The sequence below is a fragment of the Tursiops truncatus genome, chromosome 17 (assembly GCF_011762595.2).
Source record: "Tursiops truncatus isolate mTurTru1 chromosome 17, mTurTru1.mat.Y, whole genome shotgun sequence".
NCBI classification, from domain to species: domain Eukaryota; kingdom Metazoa; phylum Chordata; class Mammalia; order Artiodactyla; family Delphinidae; genus Tursiops; species Tursiops truncatus.
Genome location: NC_047050.1, coordinates 58,230,921 through 58,249,707, shown reverse-complemented (window position 1 = coordinate 58,249,707; position 18,787 = coordinate 58,230,921). Strand labels below are relative to the sequence as shown.

Sequence of the window (18,787 nt, the reverse complement as noted above, 5' to 3'; positions counted from 1 at the left end):
GATATTTTATGTGTTCCTTGCTGATGGATTTCTAACAGGGGGAAAAATCCAGTAGCTCTTAGAGACAATATTTTTAACCGTATATGCTTGAGTTTCTTGGGGAGCCAGTGAAAGAAAATCACTGCCCAATGTGCTGTTCTCTCTCTGTCTCCATGCAGAATTCTTTCTCTTGGTAAATACGACTGCCAAGTGCTCAGCTCTTTAAAGTTTTACCCCTCTCTGTTTTCATGAGAAGCACAACCGGAAACAAGAACTGCAGGTCATCTTTCAGGGACACAAGACTTCAAAGCTCCACACCGTGGGCATGTGTACAGGTTACTAAGCTAGGCAAACATGACACGTGTCTTTAGGACTTTTCAGTAAAGTTGCTTTCCTTTGTCCAAAAGGAGTATATGTCCATTGTCTAGAAAGGCTAGAATATACAGATAAGCAAAAGAAGAAAATAAAAGTCATGTCCCATTCCAGCACCCAGCAATAACCACTATAAAATTTCATTGCAAATGCTTTTGATCTTTTAGGCATATATGTACATCTGGATATATAGTTTTTACAAAACTGAATCAGAGTTTGGGCTTGCAGGTTTTCTTTCTGGACTCAGCTGCACAGGGTTGAGCTAACTGTACTGCTTAGCTCGTGGCACACAATTTTTTCAGTTCTTTCAAGGGACACTTGTGGGGTTTTCTTCTCCTTTTTTTTTTTTCAATTTCATTTTCTATCCCCACCCACTTAAGCAAAAATTGCAGCACGTTCGACATATAATTAATATATACTATTGTTTTGAGTGTGAATATTTGTAATTCATACAAATGATAGTGTTATAAACTCCATAGTTTCTTTTCTTCATTTAACACTGTTTTGGAATCTTTACATGTTGCCATATATATATGGCATATGTTGATATATATATGTATCATGTGATCTTTATAAAAACCGTGAAAACTAGGTGAAACGGTATTTATTCTCCCCATTTAATGAATGAAGAAACTGAATTGACTCACAAAGATGTAGGGATCTGCCCGAGTTCACATAGCTAACCAGTGGCCAAGCCAAGATCAGCAGTCAAGTCTCTTGTTCCCTAGTAATAGCTCCCCATAGGGCTTATTAAGAGTCAAGATTGTTTCCAACAAAACGCAGTCACCTTAAACTTCTCCATGAGAAAGTCATTCACCACCTGATGAAAGGTCACATCAGAACGTGTGTTTTCATAAGTCTGGAGTGACCTATCATTTTTGTCTAAGAAGTGAGCCAAATGGTCTTCTTCTCAAAAAAAAAAAAAAAAGGGCAGGGGTATCAATGTGGGCAGGGGTCACTCATCTCTTTGAACACTGCTGTGGGAGATAAGTTTCCTTAATGAGTTCTGTTCGGAAGGTGGTGACTGCAGACAAATAATGGTTTTCACGGTGAGTCATCTTCTAAACCTGCCCTCAGGTTAGCGATGGAATGAACCATTGGGCCAAAAAGAACAGAAACTTGGACATAAAGAATGGGAAGCAGGCAAAAGTGTCTAGCCATTCTCACATCAGAAAATATCTTTTTAGGGCTTCCCTGGTGGCACAGTGGTTGAGAGTCCGCCTGCCGACGCAGAAGACACGGGTTCGTGCCCCGGTCCGGGAGGATCCCACAGGCCGCGGAGCGACTGAGCCCGTGAGCCATGGCCACTGAGCCTGCATGTCCGGAGCCTGTGCTCCGCAATGGGAGAGGCCACAACAGTGAGAGGCCCGCGTACCGCAAAAAAAAAAAAAAAAGAAAATATCTTTAGAAAATGAGTGTGTAGTTCCTTTTGACCTCCGTGCAGACCATAAAGAGACAAGTTCGAGAGAAATATTGGATTCTGGCCCCTAAAATCAATGAATAACCCATCCCAGGGTTGGGTCTCAGGAGCTGAAAGCCAGGTGATTGTTTGTAGGGGAAGGTAGAGCTGAGCACTTGGCTCCCACTGGCGAAGGGAAAAGTGATTGAATGATGGGGTGATGGAGGACTCACTCTTCAGTGTAATTTTAATGACATTACAAAATGCTGTTCATCAGCATTTTGTGGACAAGGAGAGAAGAGCTCGGTTGGCTGCTGGTTGGTTAGGGCTTTTTAATCTTGGCATGTCCTTCAGCACCACAGGCAAAAGCAGGCAAAGCCTGTGTCCTCTGAGCCTGTCTTCGTCCTAAAAAGATTCCTTTGCATAATCCAATTGACAAAGGCTTAGAGTCGGTATTTTAAGAAGAATCAGTATGTCAAATATTTGCCCAATGAGCTCCAAAAAATTATCATAGCAATAATAATTATAACTCCTAAATACTGATGGCTTACCATGTGCCAAGCACTGTGTTTAACAAGCATCACTTTATCGACTCTGGGAAGAGAAAAAAAAAAAAGAAAACTCAGGCATAAGTACTATTATTATCTCCATTTTGTGCATGAGGAAATTGAAGCTTAGAGTTGTGGAATAAGTTTCCCAAGGCTACAAAGCTAAGTGGTCAAACTGGAAGGCAAATCTTAGAAGTATCTGACTCCAAAGATGAATTTCTATGCTCTCAAACTTTGTATGAGTTATCCATTCCTGTGTAACAAATTAGACACCACCATCAACATTCCCATCCCCAAGGCATGAGAATACCCTGGTGTGATGGTTCAAGAACCTTCTCAGTCTGTGAACATGAGACCTAATTCCTCTTTCACTTCAGGTACCTTTAATTCACAGGAGAGTCTGTTTCTTCCCCCCATGGTAACAAAAAATGTACCGCACTATGTTACTATTGTGTTATTATGGCTCAAGGAAAAAAATTCTTACCCCTAAAAAAACTTAACAAGCCCTGTCACCAGATTCACCCAAAATATCTTGGAGTTATATTCCCCTAGTATTGGATTTCATCTTCACTGTTTACCAACTATGTGGACCTGTGGAAGTTACCAACACTCTCTGGATTTCCATGGCCTCATTTATGGAACGAAAACTTACTACCAACCAGATACCAATAGGGCTGTTATAGGGAGATTCTGTTATAACTGAGAACTCTTGCCAGATTTCTTGCATGTGTCCTTTCTATGGTAGATGCTCAAATAAATATTTATGGAATAAATGTTTTGATGGAATGAATGCTCTAATTCTATGCCCAACTTTGCTGTTCGTTCTAAAACTTGGTTCCACATGAGAGGAAGAAGAGATCCTTCTGAAATCTAGGGAACTCTGAAGGGATGGAAGATAATAGGTTCCAGGACTCAGTGTGACTTTGGGCAGAGTCATCAGATGTGATTCAGGGTCTCAGGGGCCTTACTCCCAAAATAAGAGGAACTGATGGCTGCACAACAATGTACATATACTTAATGCCACTGAAGGACACATTTAAAAATAGTCAAAATGATCAATTTTATGTTATGTATATTTTACCACAACAACCAAAAAAAAAGAAAAGAAAGGAAAGGAAAATCCTAATGGCTAGAGTACATTCTGATACTGGAATGCTAAAGCTTGAGACAAGTAACACTGGCTAGCATGTGTGATCCTTTACCGTGCGCCAAGCACTGCTAAGATATCAGATGCTTAATCGTCTGTGACTTTCTCAGTGGTCCTGTGATCAGGGTATTATTATTACCCCCATTTTATAGGTGAGGAAACAGCCAAAGCTAGTGTTTCCAGAGCTGGGGTTTGAACCAGTATGTGTCTCACTGGAGCGCTCGTGTGTTTACTACTTAGTTTTCTGATGGTGGGGAGGGGCGCAAATCACCAAATCACAGATGCCGGCAGCTCAAATCCTGGCCAAGGAAAACTTTGATTAAACAAAAAAAGGTGGTCTCAAGCCCCATCAGAATTTGAGAAAGGCCTTGGCTACTTCTTTTCTTTGAAGCTCCCAATATATTGGAACAGAGGGAGGAAAGGAAGAAGAGAGTCAGGGAGAAGAAAAAGCAAAACAAAACCAAGACATAGTTACCAATATTTTGCTGGTTTTTCTTTTTATATAAATTTATTCATTTTTATTTCTGGCTGCATTGGGTCCTCGCTGCTGTGAGCGGGCTTTCTGGAGTTGCGGCAAGCGGGGGCCACTCTTCGCTGCGCTGCACGGGCCTCTCATTGGGTGGCCTCTCTTGTTGCGGAGCATGGGCTCTAGGCACGCGGGCTCAGTAGTTGTGGCTCGCAGGCTCTAGAGCACAGGCTCAGTAGTTGTAGTGCACGGGCTTAGTTGCTCCGGGCATGTGGGATCTTCCCGGACCAGGGCTTGAACCCGTGACCCCTGCATTGGCAGGCGGATTCTTAACCACTGAGCCACCAGGGAAGCCCTGCTGGGTTTTTTTTTTAAATACTGACATTTAATTGTTATATTTGTGTGATTTTAATAATGACAAAAATATTTTATTGAGCAATAACATCACAAGTCCCAGTCAAGGTCCTACAAAACTGGAGGCCTGAGCGAACAGTGTCCGGCCTCTGCCTCTTTCTTCCCGCCCTCCAGCTCCTCCAGAGGAGAGAGGTTCTGAGTGCTGTTGTGATGTCACCTCAGCTGGCTCCTCTTGGCACAGCCACGGACCCTAGATGGGGCTGGAGGGACAAACAAGAAGTCCAGGGTTCCCATCGGATCATCGGTATGACACAACCTAGCTCTTAGGACCACAACCCAGGAAAGTTTGCTCCCCCAACCCCTCTTTTATGGGCTTCATTGATTCTTAAAATAATTGCAGTATTCGTAGTAGTAATAATGATAGCATCTAACATGTGGAAGGCTTACCATATGTCTGATAAGCACACTGTACGTAACTTATTTCTTCCAGCAATTCAGTTAGGTAGATACAAGCACTAGTCATCGTCTTTTTCCATATGAAGAAACAGCTATACCTAGGAATTAAGTGATTTGCCCAAGACCACAAAGTTTTCAACTTGCAGAGGCAGAACGGAATTACAGAAAGTGGCTACCATTTACAGAGCACTTATAGTGGAGTTAGCGCGAGGGTTGAATGGAATAATTCATCTAAATATTTAACCCAGAGGCTCACACCAACCCTATGCAGAAGGTTCTATGACTACCATCCTAAATTTACTGACGGGGAAAGCATGGCTTAGGGTAGGTAAGAAAATGTCTGAAAATACACAGGTTAAAAGTGGCATAGCTCTGGGGTCTGTCTTATGTCAAAGCACAAATGCTAATCTGCTCTGCCCTCTGACCTTCTCAGAAACTGATTAGAAACCAAGAAGGTAAATTTCTGACTGTTGCATTATCGCTTTGCACGGTCTCCCTATTGGCTCTGTGCTGTGAACCACTGTTGTCTTGTTGTTTTTGTTTTTTATCCAACTGAGGCACAATGGAGGGTCCCAGCCTCCTAAAATCTGTCTTTTCGTCTTAAGGATCAAACTTGGTAATGAAGGAAATCGTTCGATTCAGTATGCCGGATCTCTTACAGAAGATAGATATGGTTTGTGGTGACATTCGTAGGCATGAGTTGCGATCCCTTCTCAATAACCTTTCCATGTAGCGATGCAGGACCATTCTAAGGCAGCCCAGGCAAGGTTTTTCCCATAATTGTGTCTGTAATAATCTACCATTTTATATTTATTTCATCAGTTTCAACAGTTCATAAGAACACACATAATCTTAGATGCAGCGATCAACTGTTTCAGAATTGCCCCCTCCTAAATTTAGGCCTCGCACTCGGTGATTCAGCTAGAGAGCTTCGTTGTCGAGTGCCCCTCCTTCACGGATGAGGGAAAGTGCTCCTATTTAGGGTGTATTTAATTCTTACTATTTCGCCAGTTGAGCTGGATACCACGGAGTTTAATAATGCAGGGTATAATTGCTGTAATGCTGTGAAGGCGCGGGGCTGCCGCCTCCCCTCGTCTTTGCTAGGACTCTCACGCAAATGGGACACTGCTGCTCAGTGGGGCTTTTCTACTTCAATTTTTTAATAAAACAGGTTTTGTTGCAGTGATGAATTTGTGGAGGAATCGATTAAGGGTATGAAATAGTCACCACGCAGGGCTTTTCATAACTGCTCACATTCCTTGGTTGAGGACTTAAATAAGTGCCTGGCACTGTATCATCAGCTTATTTCCTGTCACAGCAACCCTGGAAGGTAGGTCCTGTTGCTACTGAGTTTGTAGAGGCTGGAAGGGATTCGTCTGTAGTGGGTCATGTAGTCCACAGCAGAGGATGCCTCCTCCAGAGTCAGAGGCCTGCAGTTGCTGTTACATTGTCTTCCCAGAACAGACTCCTCTTGGTCCTTTTTGTGGAGCATAAAGGAGGGAATGTCTTAGGTGGGGCACAGCACATCCCACCTTACAGGGGATGGAGAGGGTCCCAGATGAGTCGTGAATTCTGGGTGTTTGTTTGCCTGTTTCCCAGGTGGACTGTCACGGCATTCACTACTAGTCACGGCTGTCCTTGTGCCTGTGCGCCCTCCCCCTCCCCCATCCACTCTCAGATATGACCCCAACAACAGAGAGTAGAATGAATTTTACTCTGAAGTGTAAAGTATCTTATGAAGCTGTATCGTTCCCGCAGCTAAGATCCCTTTCATTTTGTAGTGAGACTCACATTTGATTGCCCGATGAGAAACGATTCTTCCTTCATCAAAATGTTTAAACCCTACGGACACCAGGACACGTGAAAAAGTAGATTTGTGGTAATCACGTTTATTTAAAGTGTTTATAATACATACGTTGTTTGTTAATAGGCTGAGAGTGACATCTTACTGACCCTAAAATGTAAGGTTTATATATCTGAGACAGTTGAGGAGATTTTTGGGAAATGATGGTAGAAATGACAGCTTATTTGGATAATACCTTCTGACTACTAAGAAATGGGATGAATCTGCAACGTGTGTGGATTTATCTGAACGTCACTCGGAATTCATTGGCCAAACACTGAACTTTTTGTGGATACTAATGTAAGAGAAAGTGGGTAAATATCAATTCTGCTTCTAAAGTCCTTATAAACCAAGAAAAAAGGACTATATTTGCTGAGGAATTATCTATGTTTAATGTTTTATTTAATAGCAATAATTAAATTTTGTTTTACTAACCTTGAAAAATAAAAACAGCAATCACGATACACAATATGTATCACATTGTTCATGTCTTCATTCAGTAAATATTTCTGTATCAGGCATCGTGCACTCTAACAAGTGAGGTACAGGACCTGCCATCACAGGTCCATTTCACTAGGGGAGACAAGTTATGAGCACAAAACCAAATCAATATGTGTAAATTCAGAGGATGATAAATGTTATGACAAACAAAAGTAAGGTAAGGAGGTAGACAATGCTTCCTTTGGGTAGAGGGGTAGTCAGGGAAGCCCTTTTAAGGAAACAGAATCCCAGTAAGGACTAATGAGTGTGAAAGAACGTTCCAATCCCCTTCATGTACAGACTTCTCATCCAGAACGATCGGGAACCACCAGTCCCACCTAAAGGAAAATAATTCTCTCTGACCTCCTCCCCCACCATTTTTTTCCTAGTTCTGTTTTCTTCATAAAATATATTTAGGATAAAAAGATCTCAGCCCATCTTTCTTTAATATTATTCCCAAAGTGAGGCCAAATTTGTCCTGAAGTGGAGCCAAATTCAAGCAACGCCGCCCAGGGATCTGGTTCTGTTAAAAACTAGCTTGCAGTCTCTGGAAGGCTCTTATTTACTTGAGTCTGCCTCGTCCTTTGGACTCTTGAGATACCCGTCTCCCTGTGGGAAGCGCCTTAACATTGAACAAGCCCACCTCCCCGCCACCCGCTTCGTATGGTAACCTGGAAACAGCCTTTGTGCGCCGTCCAGGGCCTCACAAGCTCTTCTCTCTGCCTTTTGGAGGAGGAAGAAGAGGATGGGACATGCCATTTGATAGGATTCTCCCAAAAGGCAGGTATGATCCCAGGCATTTGACACACTTTACCTTATCTGATCTTTCTAATTTACCCGGGAGCTTAGGGACATCCTTATTCTGCAGGTGAGGGAAAACTGAGGCCTGGAGTGCTTAAGCCACTTCTTCAAAGTCACCCAGTTCATGAGTTGTAGATCTGGGATTTGACCTTATTTCAGATTCCAACACCATCTCGTACTCTTTTCTGCAACATGGATCCAGAAAGCTGTCAATTTCTCTTGTCCCCCGAGGGAATAATATATGGAAGTCTCCCACTACTCGCATAGCCAGAAAACCTTCCACCTAATTCTCATGGTCAGTGCCTAGCAAGTGGACATCAAAGCTACAAATTAAGGTTCCAACCAAAGAAAGTTCCAGTTTCTAGAATACAGTTTCCAATAAGAGATGATATTGCAGGCAATAAACCGACTACCTTAACGGTAGGTGCCAAAACCCCATGGGTGGTTTATAGAGAAATTGAAATAAGGAACAAAACAAATACATTTAGACTTCACCAAATTCCTCTCTGTTTGGGAGGAAGAAAAAATATTATTCTTTGCGAATGGGAAAAAAAATAGATGTATTCCTCTCTGCTATTCCATGGGTCCTGCTAAGCAATAATGCATGACCAAGGCAAATGCTCTGATCAGTTTCTCTGAGGTGTTATTAAAGTTTGCAAAATATTGCTCAGATTCTTCCTGGCAGGGTTTCTATATTGTCTGTTTAAACTGGACTTGAGCTGGTACTCTCCATTTCTGTTAAGCCTGCCATAGCTGGTGATCCCACCGCACACATCTCCCGGTGCCGTGGCCTTCATCCGGCAACAGGGGCAACACCCTGAGAGGCAGCATCCTCCCCGCTGTTGGATCTCTGATATGACTCAGTTCAAAAATGACTGAATCAACTGAATTCCTCTTCTTTCTCTTTGCCTCCCCTTCTCACCGCCAACATTCATGCACGTGCGTGCACACGCACTCATGCAGACAGCTTCCTGCTTTCACACTGAGCAGGAATGAGAAGGGGGAACTTTACAGCACAGACTGCCTTGGAAGGTATTCCTGCCATGAAGTTGGGACCTCTGAGCCCAGTATTCAGAAGGGACACGACACGCTTCTTTTCTTCTGCCGATCTGAATCGTCCAGCAACATACCTTTCCACTCCCCAACTTTGTCCTCTGACCTTCTTCAGTCCTACTGAACCTGTTCCATTTCCTCAAACACACCATGCTCTTTCTTGCCCCAGGCTTTGCTCTGATGGGAACACCCTTCCTCTCTCCTCTTCTGATGAACTTCGGTTTACCCTCCAAGTCTCAACTTGGATGGCATTTCTCTGATCCCCCAGGATGATGGCTTAGATGCCCTTGTTATGTGCTACTGTGGGGAGCTTACCTTTCACACCTTGATTGTAATTTGTCTCCCCCAAACAGCTGCAAATCCTGAGACACAGAACTAAGTCTGTCATGTTCACAGACCTGTATAAAGGTAGGCTAATTGCTGTAACACATCAACCAAAGAAATGTATGGAAGCTCCAGCACCGTAAACTTTTATTCTTGCATGGATAATGGTCCTGGGCAGGTTTGTCAGGTAGGCAGGATGGCCCTCATCCATGCAGTCATTCAGCAACCCAGGCCAACAGAGATTCTGCCATCATCAATAAGTGGCTTTCAAAGACTCCCTGGAGGTTTTCTCCATACAACCCACCAAAAGGAAAAGGAGCGTGGAGTGCCTCATGGGAGGCTTTTATGGACCTGGTCTAGAGGTGTGTACATCATTGATGTTCGCGGTCTATTGGCAAGAACTTAGTCGCCTCACCACAGAGAATTGCAGGGGGCGCTCGGACATGTAGTCTCTGGCTGGGCAGCTACTCCCGATAAAAGGTATATAGAAGGAAGAACACAAATTTGGGTGGGTAAGTAGCCAATCAATAAGTAGTTGCTAAACAAATAAATGAATCCATGAGTGAAAAAACTGAGGGCAAAAGACATCTCCTTAATGTATTCTGAGCTGTGGTACAGGACCACCTTCTCACAGCTACTTCAAATTAAAAAACTATAAAAACTACCAGTGGTCAGAGAGGCAGGTGAAAACCTAGATTGCCTTCAGATTTTACTAGTAGAATGACAGTGCCTGGCACAGTACCCAGCATAGACAGTAGGCCCTCCTTATGCATTGGTTCCACATCTGTGAATTCAACCAGCTGCTGATATGGAGGGCTGACTGTACTATACCATTTTCTCTAAGACACTTGAGCATCCGTGGATTTTGGTACCTTCAGGGGTCCTGGAACCAATCCCACACGGATACCAGGGGAGGATTGTAGTTTATGTTCAATGAATATCAGTTGAATGAATGAGTGATTGGAAATCGTAGACTATTGAGGTTGGAAATGACTTAAATACCACCATGTTTATATTGTGGTGGCGGAGTGATCGTTCAGTCCCACTACAGAGGAAGCACACTCACTCCCAAAGCGGCACCTGCCATCTTCAGGTCATCCCTGTTAGAAACTCCTGTATTCCATTGAGCCAAACCCTGGCTCCTTGCACTGTCCCAGTATTGGCATCTGTCCCTTCAGGTCATACGAAGCATGTGTCTCCCAGAGGGGCTCAGACCTAGCTGTACATCAGAAGTGCCAGAGACGCTTATAGGAAACTGTGTAGTCCCAGATGGCATCCCCAGAAATTCTGATTCCCCCCAGATGATCCTGATGTGTAGCTGGTCTAGGAGCCCATGGGTCTGACACTTCTGTCTGGGTTAGAATCCTGCTTCCATCACTTACTAGCTGCAGTCCCTTGGGTAAGTCATTTCGCCTCTTTATTCCTCATCTCTAAAACTGTGACAAGAATAGTATCTATGTCATAGGGTTGTTGTGAGGACTGAGTGATTATTTCGAGTAAAGTGCTTAGCGTAGTGCCTGGCCCACAGAGGCCCTCATTAGACAGAGGCCACCATCAGCATCGTTATCCTCCGCCTCCTTAGCAGCTTTTCAGATATGTCAGTGTAACCATTACAGAACACTTCTTTCCCAGACCAGTTACTCTCAGTTTTCTTTTTTTTTTTTTTCCTAATTCCTTTCCTACCTGGCAAATTCATATTTCTCCTCTCACAGACAGATTTCATCCCAGGAGGAGGTGTAGTGTTTCTGTACCCCGTAACTCATAGGGATAGAAGCATCTGATGGAATAAATGTAGGTAATTGAGCTGCGGCTCTGAACTTCAGATGCCAGTCATTACTGGTCATAGGAGGGCAGCTGTGCATATTCTCTTATTCCAGGGAAGTCTTCCCATAGGGCAACCCTAGATGTACTAGTGTCTGTAATGAAGGGGAAACCAGAGAGAGGATACGGAGTTTATTTTCTGAATGCTTTCATCCTGATAAGTTCAGTTGAGTCTGAACCCACCCCAGGTTAACTCATTAAGTTCCTGGAGTTTGTTGTAGATTTTCAGCCTTTAGTCGTCATAGTTAACACCATAGGAACAAAAATAATGAAAATGGTACCTGGGGAAGTAGGAAGGGCCGGTCTAAAAGTCCAGTGTGAAGTTAGGAAGGGAGAAAAGGCCAAATGTAAAAAGCAAAATGACCCCTAGTTAATGATAAGGTATGGTGTAGACTTTGAGAAGACATAAAGAAGTCAAGGAGAAAAAAATCTGGACATCTCCTGGTACAGGAGGTACATTTTTCTTAAGTCTTATTTGTTGGTCATGGGTCACTCTTCTTTCACTTAAGATTGAGACCTGTCCTTATATGGTGAGGGACAGTTGAGGAATAGAGAGGATAAATTCATTTATGATAATAATTTGTATTAATAAGATGTTCTTAAAGCTTCATAAATGTTCAGTCATATCCCTGTGAGTGTGAGGTAAACCATACATCAGTATTCTTGTCTAATATATGAGGAAAATAAGTCTCAGAAAGGCATAGTGACTTACCCGGTGTCATACTTCATGTATACCAGACCCAGGAGGAAAACCCAAGTTCTTCTAATTCCTAGTTCATTGTCCTCCACTCCTAATGCTACCAGTTCTGGAATGTTACACTGATTTACCCTCTCACTATTCCTCAGTTTTTACACACACACACACACGCACACACACACACACGTACATTCAAAACTATCACATTCTTCTAAGCAGCTCTTATTCTCAGCTTATATGTCACCCCCTCTAGAAGTTCTTGACTTCCCCAAGCTGGCCATAGAATGTTGCTTCTACCTCAGTTACAACATGGATATCACTGGATTCTAATTACTTTTTTATAAGACTTCTCCCCCCATCCCCATGATGACTTTCTTGAGCACAAGGACTGTGATATACTTAACTTTATATCTGCAGCAACTTACACAGTACAAAGCATAAAGTGGATCCTCCATAAATACTTATTGAATAGTTGGATATGTGGGTGGGTGGATGGATGGATGGATGGATGGATGGAAGGATGGAGGGTCTTTCAAGGTTGAGATTTAAAGAAACATACAAGAAGCCAGCTTGCTGTCAACAGAGGGCTTTCTTAACTTTCTGATAAACACAGAATTCTTCTGACGCTTTTGGTTTAGATCTTCTACCATACTTACTTATCCATATTCTGCTAGCATTTTCATTGCTGAAGTATTTATTTTGTATCAATCATTATACACCAAAGGGAGAGGGCTTGTCCCAGGCAGCAGTGTAGTAACAATAGCACAGTCTTCAGGCCGAGACTTGAGTCCTGTTTCATCAGGTTCTTAAGTGTATGAATTCTTCTAGAAATTCCTTATTCCTCAATTTCTTCACGTGTTAAATGAGGGCAATGATGGTGCCTCCTATACAGATGGTATGTGAGGATTAAATGAGATAATAAATACAAAGTACTTCGTACGCACCAGCACTTTGGACAGCGCCGGACCCAGAGTAAGCATTCCTTATATATGAACTCTTCTGTCTTCTTACTGCACACATATGACTACTGGGACCCAGAAATTTGGCTAAGTCAAGTCTGTATCTGTAGACCCAGTTCCGAGAAAGTCTGAAGAGATGATCAAAGTTACTCTGGAGACTAAGCAGGCTGTAATTCAGTGCATCCTTAGCCAAGTTACTTCTCTGAGTTCAATCTTATCATCTCTTCTTACAGACCTGCTTCAGTGTTTTAGTGAGCTAGAGGTCAAGCTCTGAGTAACCTGCCCCCCGCACTTGGCACTTGACATGTATGACTTGAACTGGAAGCTCATTGAAGACAGGAGCTCCTGAAGATGTACTCCTTGCATATCTGGGCCCAACTTGCTTCTCAGGAGTCCCTTCCTATAGGAAGTTTTGCTGAGTGGAAATAAACTTTCCGAAATCACTTAACATGCTCTTTGGGGGACTTAGTTGAGCTCCAGGAAGGTTCTGGCCCATTAACCCTATTCCCCTGCAAGCAGTTACTGAACTTAATGATCCTGCTGCCCCCTAGCAGGTCACCAGGCCCACTCCCTCCCAGGTTTGCTCCGGGATCCTCTCTGGCAGCCACAAAAGCCCTGGCAGCACAACTTTCCCGGCGGCATTTGGGAAGCTGGGCCAAGTTCTCTATCAAGTTAATGGAGTGACTTTCTTTTAGGTTCTGGGCAACCCAGCCTCATGGTCAGAGGTAGAGGGCTCTCCCTGGAATTATGAGCTCTTAGGTTTTACGTCTGTGCCTGCGTAGCACCTGGAACGTAACAAACACTTAACGTATGGGGAAGGATGGAGAGAGGGAAGGAACGAAGGAAGGAAGGAGGGAGAGAGAGAGAGGGAGGCCTGGTTTCTGGTGGTATTTGCCTCCAGATGTGTAGCATTCACCTAATACAGGACGAAGACCAAGGAGAGCTACTTCTACTGTTTTCTGATTTTAAAAAAGTCTTCTCCCATGAGTGATTTTGTGCCCTCTATAAGCAAAGGGCGGGGGGAAGCCACAAAATCTTTTGGTCATTTCAGTAGGTGCTCTCTCCAATCCTCTGCCCTTTCAGGAAGTCTCAGTTGAGAAATATGTGTAATAGGTGAGCAATGATAATGCCGTTGAACAAAGACTGATGGAAACAGATATAAACCCAAAATGGTTTTAGTGCCAGAAATTACTGTTTGCTCAACAGTAAATAACATCAAAGGACTGAAACATTTCCCACAGAGGTCAGCAGTTCTGGGATGATGCACTGAAATTCACACCTCTGCCAGAAGCGCTCTGTTCCTGGCACGACAAAGAAAAAGGCAAATCTGTTCATGTCAATACCCAGAGGAGGCAATTTTACCTTTTCTGATTATCGTTCAGGTGTGTCTTTCTCCAAAGAGCCTCTGGAGTCTCGTTAGGCCTGTTATAAAATTTTTAAAGCTTTGTTTTAAAATGGATAAATCCTTTTATTGTTTCGTTTTATTTTGCTTTGTTTTTACTCCTGCAACTAACTAAAACTGTAGCCTGCAGATGTCTGTCCTGTGTGAACCTTAGAGATACTCCTGTTTCAGCAAGCATCGCTTTTGTTTCCATAATTGGCCATATCTTGAAGCAAACCACCTGGGCTAAACTATATCTTTGGTTTTCTTTTTAATTTTAAAATATTGCCCTTTGTCCCCATAACGCTTGTTCTCTGAGAATCTCGATTCCAGAATCAAAGTATTTGAGATTAGAAATTAAAGATAATAATAGTAACATTTGGATGCTAAGTGCTTTTTCTTCCCTTACTTCACTGAATCATCACGGCAACCTGTGATCTGAGTACGTTACTATTTACGTGTTATGCATGTGGGGAGTCAGTAGCCAAAGGTACAGTCCAGACCTTTCCAGAGCCTGTAACACTCCCATCTACTCTCTGGCTCCAAATCCGCCTTAACCACACTGTTTTCCTTTAATATAAGCACCTATCAATTTTCCACATACAAAATAATTTACCTATTATGTGTATTGTCTGTTTTCTTTGTCCTCACTAGAATATGAGTTCCATGAATGCAAAAATTATTTTTTTCTGTCCTGTTCGTTGCTGTATCCTAAGCTCACGAAGAGAGCCTAGTGCATAGTAAGCCTTCAGTATATATTGCAATTGTTCTTGTTCCCTGTTTACCTACTGTACCGTGCCAACCCTATTCACGTATTGCTGGCAGAAAAACTGAGGTCAGGAGCCACCTGGTGATTTACTAAAGATGACACAGCGAGCAAGTTGGCAAGAAAAACCAGATCTCCTTACTGCCAGCCCAATTCTTTGCCTAAATCCCAATTCAATCTTGCCGTACTTTTATTATGCTGTAAAATGAATAACTGTTTATGAGTTCATTCTCAGACACATTATTGCTTTTATATCACATCAAAGGACTTGAGACAGGCAAAAGATATAGCCCTATTGATTGTTCTCAGAGACTCAACTTTTCCATCCCACAAGGAATCCATGCTTAAAGTTCATTCTGGGGACAGGAGCCAGATAGAAGACCATCTCCAACAAACGTACCTCCACATCAGGGCAGGGTTGCAAGAGTGTCTGGTTTTAGGAATCTTGAAGTCAGTCTTCTGAACAGAGGACTGTTTCTGTTCCTCTCCACCAGACTCTTAACAGAACCTTAGAATTGACCTAAAATCAAAAGGCTAAGATGTTTTCAGCTCTTGGATACTCAGTGGGTCAGTGTCTTCTAGGGGAAATCCAGTAGCTACGGTAAGTAGCATGGGAGTGACTCACCCCTCCTTGAACCAGGTATTGAATCCATGGGCCTGGGATGTGAAGGGGTGAAGTTCTGGATGCTGGCTGAAGAACAAAGTGGCAGCTTTAGAAGTAAGGGTGTGTTAAAATAAGAGATGTGGGGCTTCCCTGGTGGCGCAGTGGTTGAGAGTCTGCCTGCCGATGCAGGGGACACGGGTTCGTGCCCCGGTCCGGGAAGATCCCACATGCCGCGGAGCGGCTGTGCCCGTGAGCCATGGCCGCTGAGCCTGCGCGTCCAGAGCCTGTGCTCCGCAACGGGAGAGGCCACAACAGTGAGAGGCCTGCGTACCGCAAGAAAAATAAGAGATGTGTGTTTGACTTTCTGAAAAAAGGCTAAAGAATCCAGAGCCTACCAGGAGAATCCATTTATTTGAGCATGAGTTGTTTTTTCATTACGAGCAACAGAACACACCTGCTAATCCGCATAGTAACATCTCGTCATCCGCTTTAAAGTGGAATATGTCACTCTCAGTAGAAGACATAGGGACAGAGGCTCTTCTACTACTGATAATGTGCCTAGACTACTCTGCTGTCACACCCATTCACAAGGCTGTTGGCCAAAAGAGAGGGACTTATTTGTAGTTTAACAACTCAAGTGGCCCATAGACATTAAAGCTATGATGTTGAATTGACTAGTACCAAGCTCTCTGAAGGGGTGCACTACAGTCTTTCAGGGCAATGATAATAATAATGAGTCCTCGTAAAGCTCTCTATCCTTTAAAAATACATTCTTTAAAATACATTTTTTCATGCATTTTTAAATTTTAGCTTAGTATAAAATCATCCTGAGTTAGTTATAGCAGAGATTCTTACCACCTCCATTTCATAAGCCAGAAACCTGAGTTAAGAGACGCTGATGACATGCCCTAGGTCACATGGCTGGTAAATGACAAAGCCCAAATCCGCTGGCTTCTCAGTATTTTCCATTATGACATTCTGCCTCCTGCCCACGTGATATCTCCACCTGGATGTCCTGGAGGCTTCTCAAATACATGGTGAGAACCAAATTCATTATCTTCACTTCACAGAAAAAAAAAAAAAAAAGCCCATTCCTCTTCCCCCTGCTTATTTCCTTTTAACATCTTTATTGGAGTATAATAACCTTTACAATGTTATGTTAGTTTCTGCTGTATAACAAAGTGAATCAGCTATACGTATACATATATCCCTATATCCCCTCCCTCTTGCGTCTCCCTCCCACCCTCCCTCTCCCACCCCTCTAGGTGGTCACAAAGCACCAAGCTGATCTCCCTGTGCTATGCGGCTGCTTCCCACTAGCTATCTATTTTACATTTGGTAGTGTATATATGTCCATGCCTCTCTCTCACTTCATCCCAGCTTACCCTTCCCCCTTCCTGTGTCCTCAAGTCCATTCTCTACATCTGCATCCTTATTCCTGTCCTGCCCCTGGGTTCTTCAGAACCTTTTTTTTTTTTTTCAGATTCCATATATATGTGTTAGCATATGGTATTGATTTTTCTCTTCCTGACATACTTCACTCTGTATGTCAGACTCCAGGTCCATCCACCTCATCAAAAATAACTGAATTTCATTTCTCTTTTATGGCTGAGTAATATTCCATTGTATACATTTGCCACATCTTCTTTATCCATTCATCTGTTGATGGACACTTAGGTTGCTTCTATACCCTGGCTGTTGTAAATAGAGCTGCAAGGAATATTGTGGTACATGACTCATTTTGAATTACGGTTTTCTCAGGGTGTATGCCAACTAGTGGGATTTCTGGGTCATATGATAGTTCTATATTTAGTTTTTTAAGGAACCTCCATACTGTTCTCCATAGTGGCTGTATCAATTTACATTCCCACCAACTGCACAAGAGGGTTCCCTTTTCTCCACACCCTCTCCAGCATTTATTGTTTGTAGATTTTTTGATGATGTCCATCCTGACTGGTGTGAGGTGATACCTCATCGTCATTTTGATTTGCATTTCTATAATGATTAGTGGTCTTGAGCATCCTTTCATGTGTTTGTTGGCAATCTGTATATCTTCTTTGGAGAAACGTCTATTTAGGTCTTCTGCCCATTTATGGATTGGGTTGTTTGTTTTTTTGATATTGAGCTGCATGAGCTGCTTGTATATTTGGAGAATAATCCTTTGTCAGTTGCTTCATTTGCAAATATTTTCTCCCATTCTAAGGGTTCTCTTTTCGTCTTGTTTATGGTTTCCTTTGCTGTGCAAAAGCTTTTAAGTTTCATTAGGTCCCATTTGTTTATTTTTGGTTTTCTTTCCATTTCTCTAGGAGGTGGGTCAAAACGGATCTTGCTGTGATTTATGTCATAGAGTGTTCTCCCTATGTTTTCCTCTAAGACTTTGATAGTGTCTAGCCTTACACTTAGGGCTTTAATCCATTTTGAATTTATTTTTGTGTATGGAATTAGGGAGTGTTCTAATTTCATTCTTTTACATGTAGCTGTCCAGTTTTCCCATCACCACTTATTGAACAGGCTGTCTTTTCCCCATTGCATATTCTTGACTCCTTTATCAAAGATAAGGTGACCATATGTGTGTGGGTTTATCTCTGGGCTCTCTATCCTGTTCCACTGATCTATATTTCTGTTTTTGTGCCAGTACCATACTGTCTTGATTACTGTAGCTTTGTAGTAAAGTCTGAAGTCAGGGAGCCTGATTCCTCCAGATCTGTTTTTCTTTCTCAAGATTGCTTTGGCTAGTCGGGGTCTTTTGTGTTTCCATGCAACTTGTGAAATTTTTTGTTCTAGTTCTGTGAAAAATGCCATTGGTAGTTTGATAGGGATTGCACTGAATCTGTAGATTGCTTTGGGTAGTATAGTCATTTTCACAATGTTGATTCTTCCAATCCAAGAACATGGTATATCTCTCCATCTGTTTGTGTCATCTTTAATTTCTTTCATTGGTGTCTTATAGTTTTCTGCGTACAGGTCTTTTGTCTCCTTAGGTAGGTTTATTCCTAGATATTTTATTCTTTTTGTTGCAGTGGTAAATGGGAGTGTTTCCTTAATTTCTCTTTCAGATTTTTCATCATTAGTGTATAGGAATGCAAGAGATTTCTGTGCATTAATTTTGTATCCTGCTACTTTACCAAATTCATCGATTAGCTCTAGTAGTTTTCTGGTAGCATCTTTAGGACTCTATGTATAGTATCATGTCATCTGCAAACAGTGACAGTTTTATTCTTTTTTTCCGATTTGGATTCCTTTTATTTCTTTTTCTTCTCTGATTGCTGTGGCTAAAACTTTCAAAACTATGTTGAATAGTAGTGGTGAGAGTGGGCAACCTTGTCCTTTTCCTGAT

General features: G+C 42.5%; 1 protein-coding gene across 3 annotated transcripts in view; it reads left to right on the top strand.

Annotated features, from left to right (window-relative positions):
* The window catches only part of SAMD12 (sterile alpha motif domain containing 12), a 416,177-nt gene that overhangs the window by 361,169 nt on the left and 36,221 nt on the right, over window positions 1–18,787 (top strand). The window contains exon 5 of one of the 3 annotated variants that reach the window (XM_073794679.1): window positions 1,539–1,654. The exons of 1 other annotated variant lie outside the window; for it this stretch is intronic. In XM_073794679.1, the coding sequence (XP_073650780.1) occupies window positions 1,539–1,564 (26 nt within the window). In that variant the 3' untranslated portion in view covers window positions 1,565–1,654. Of the gene's footprint in view, window positions 1–1,538; window positions 1,655–18,787 lie in introns of those variants that run through there. One more of the 3 variants, XM_073794680.1, reaches the window with a different exon arrangement.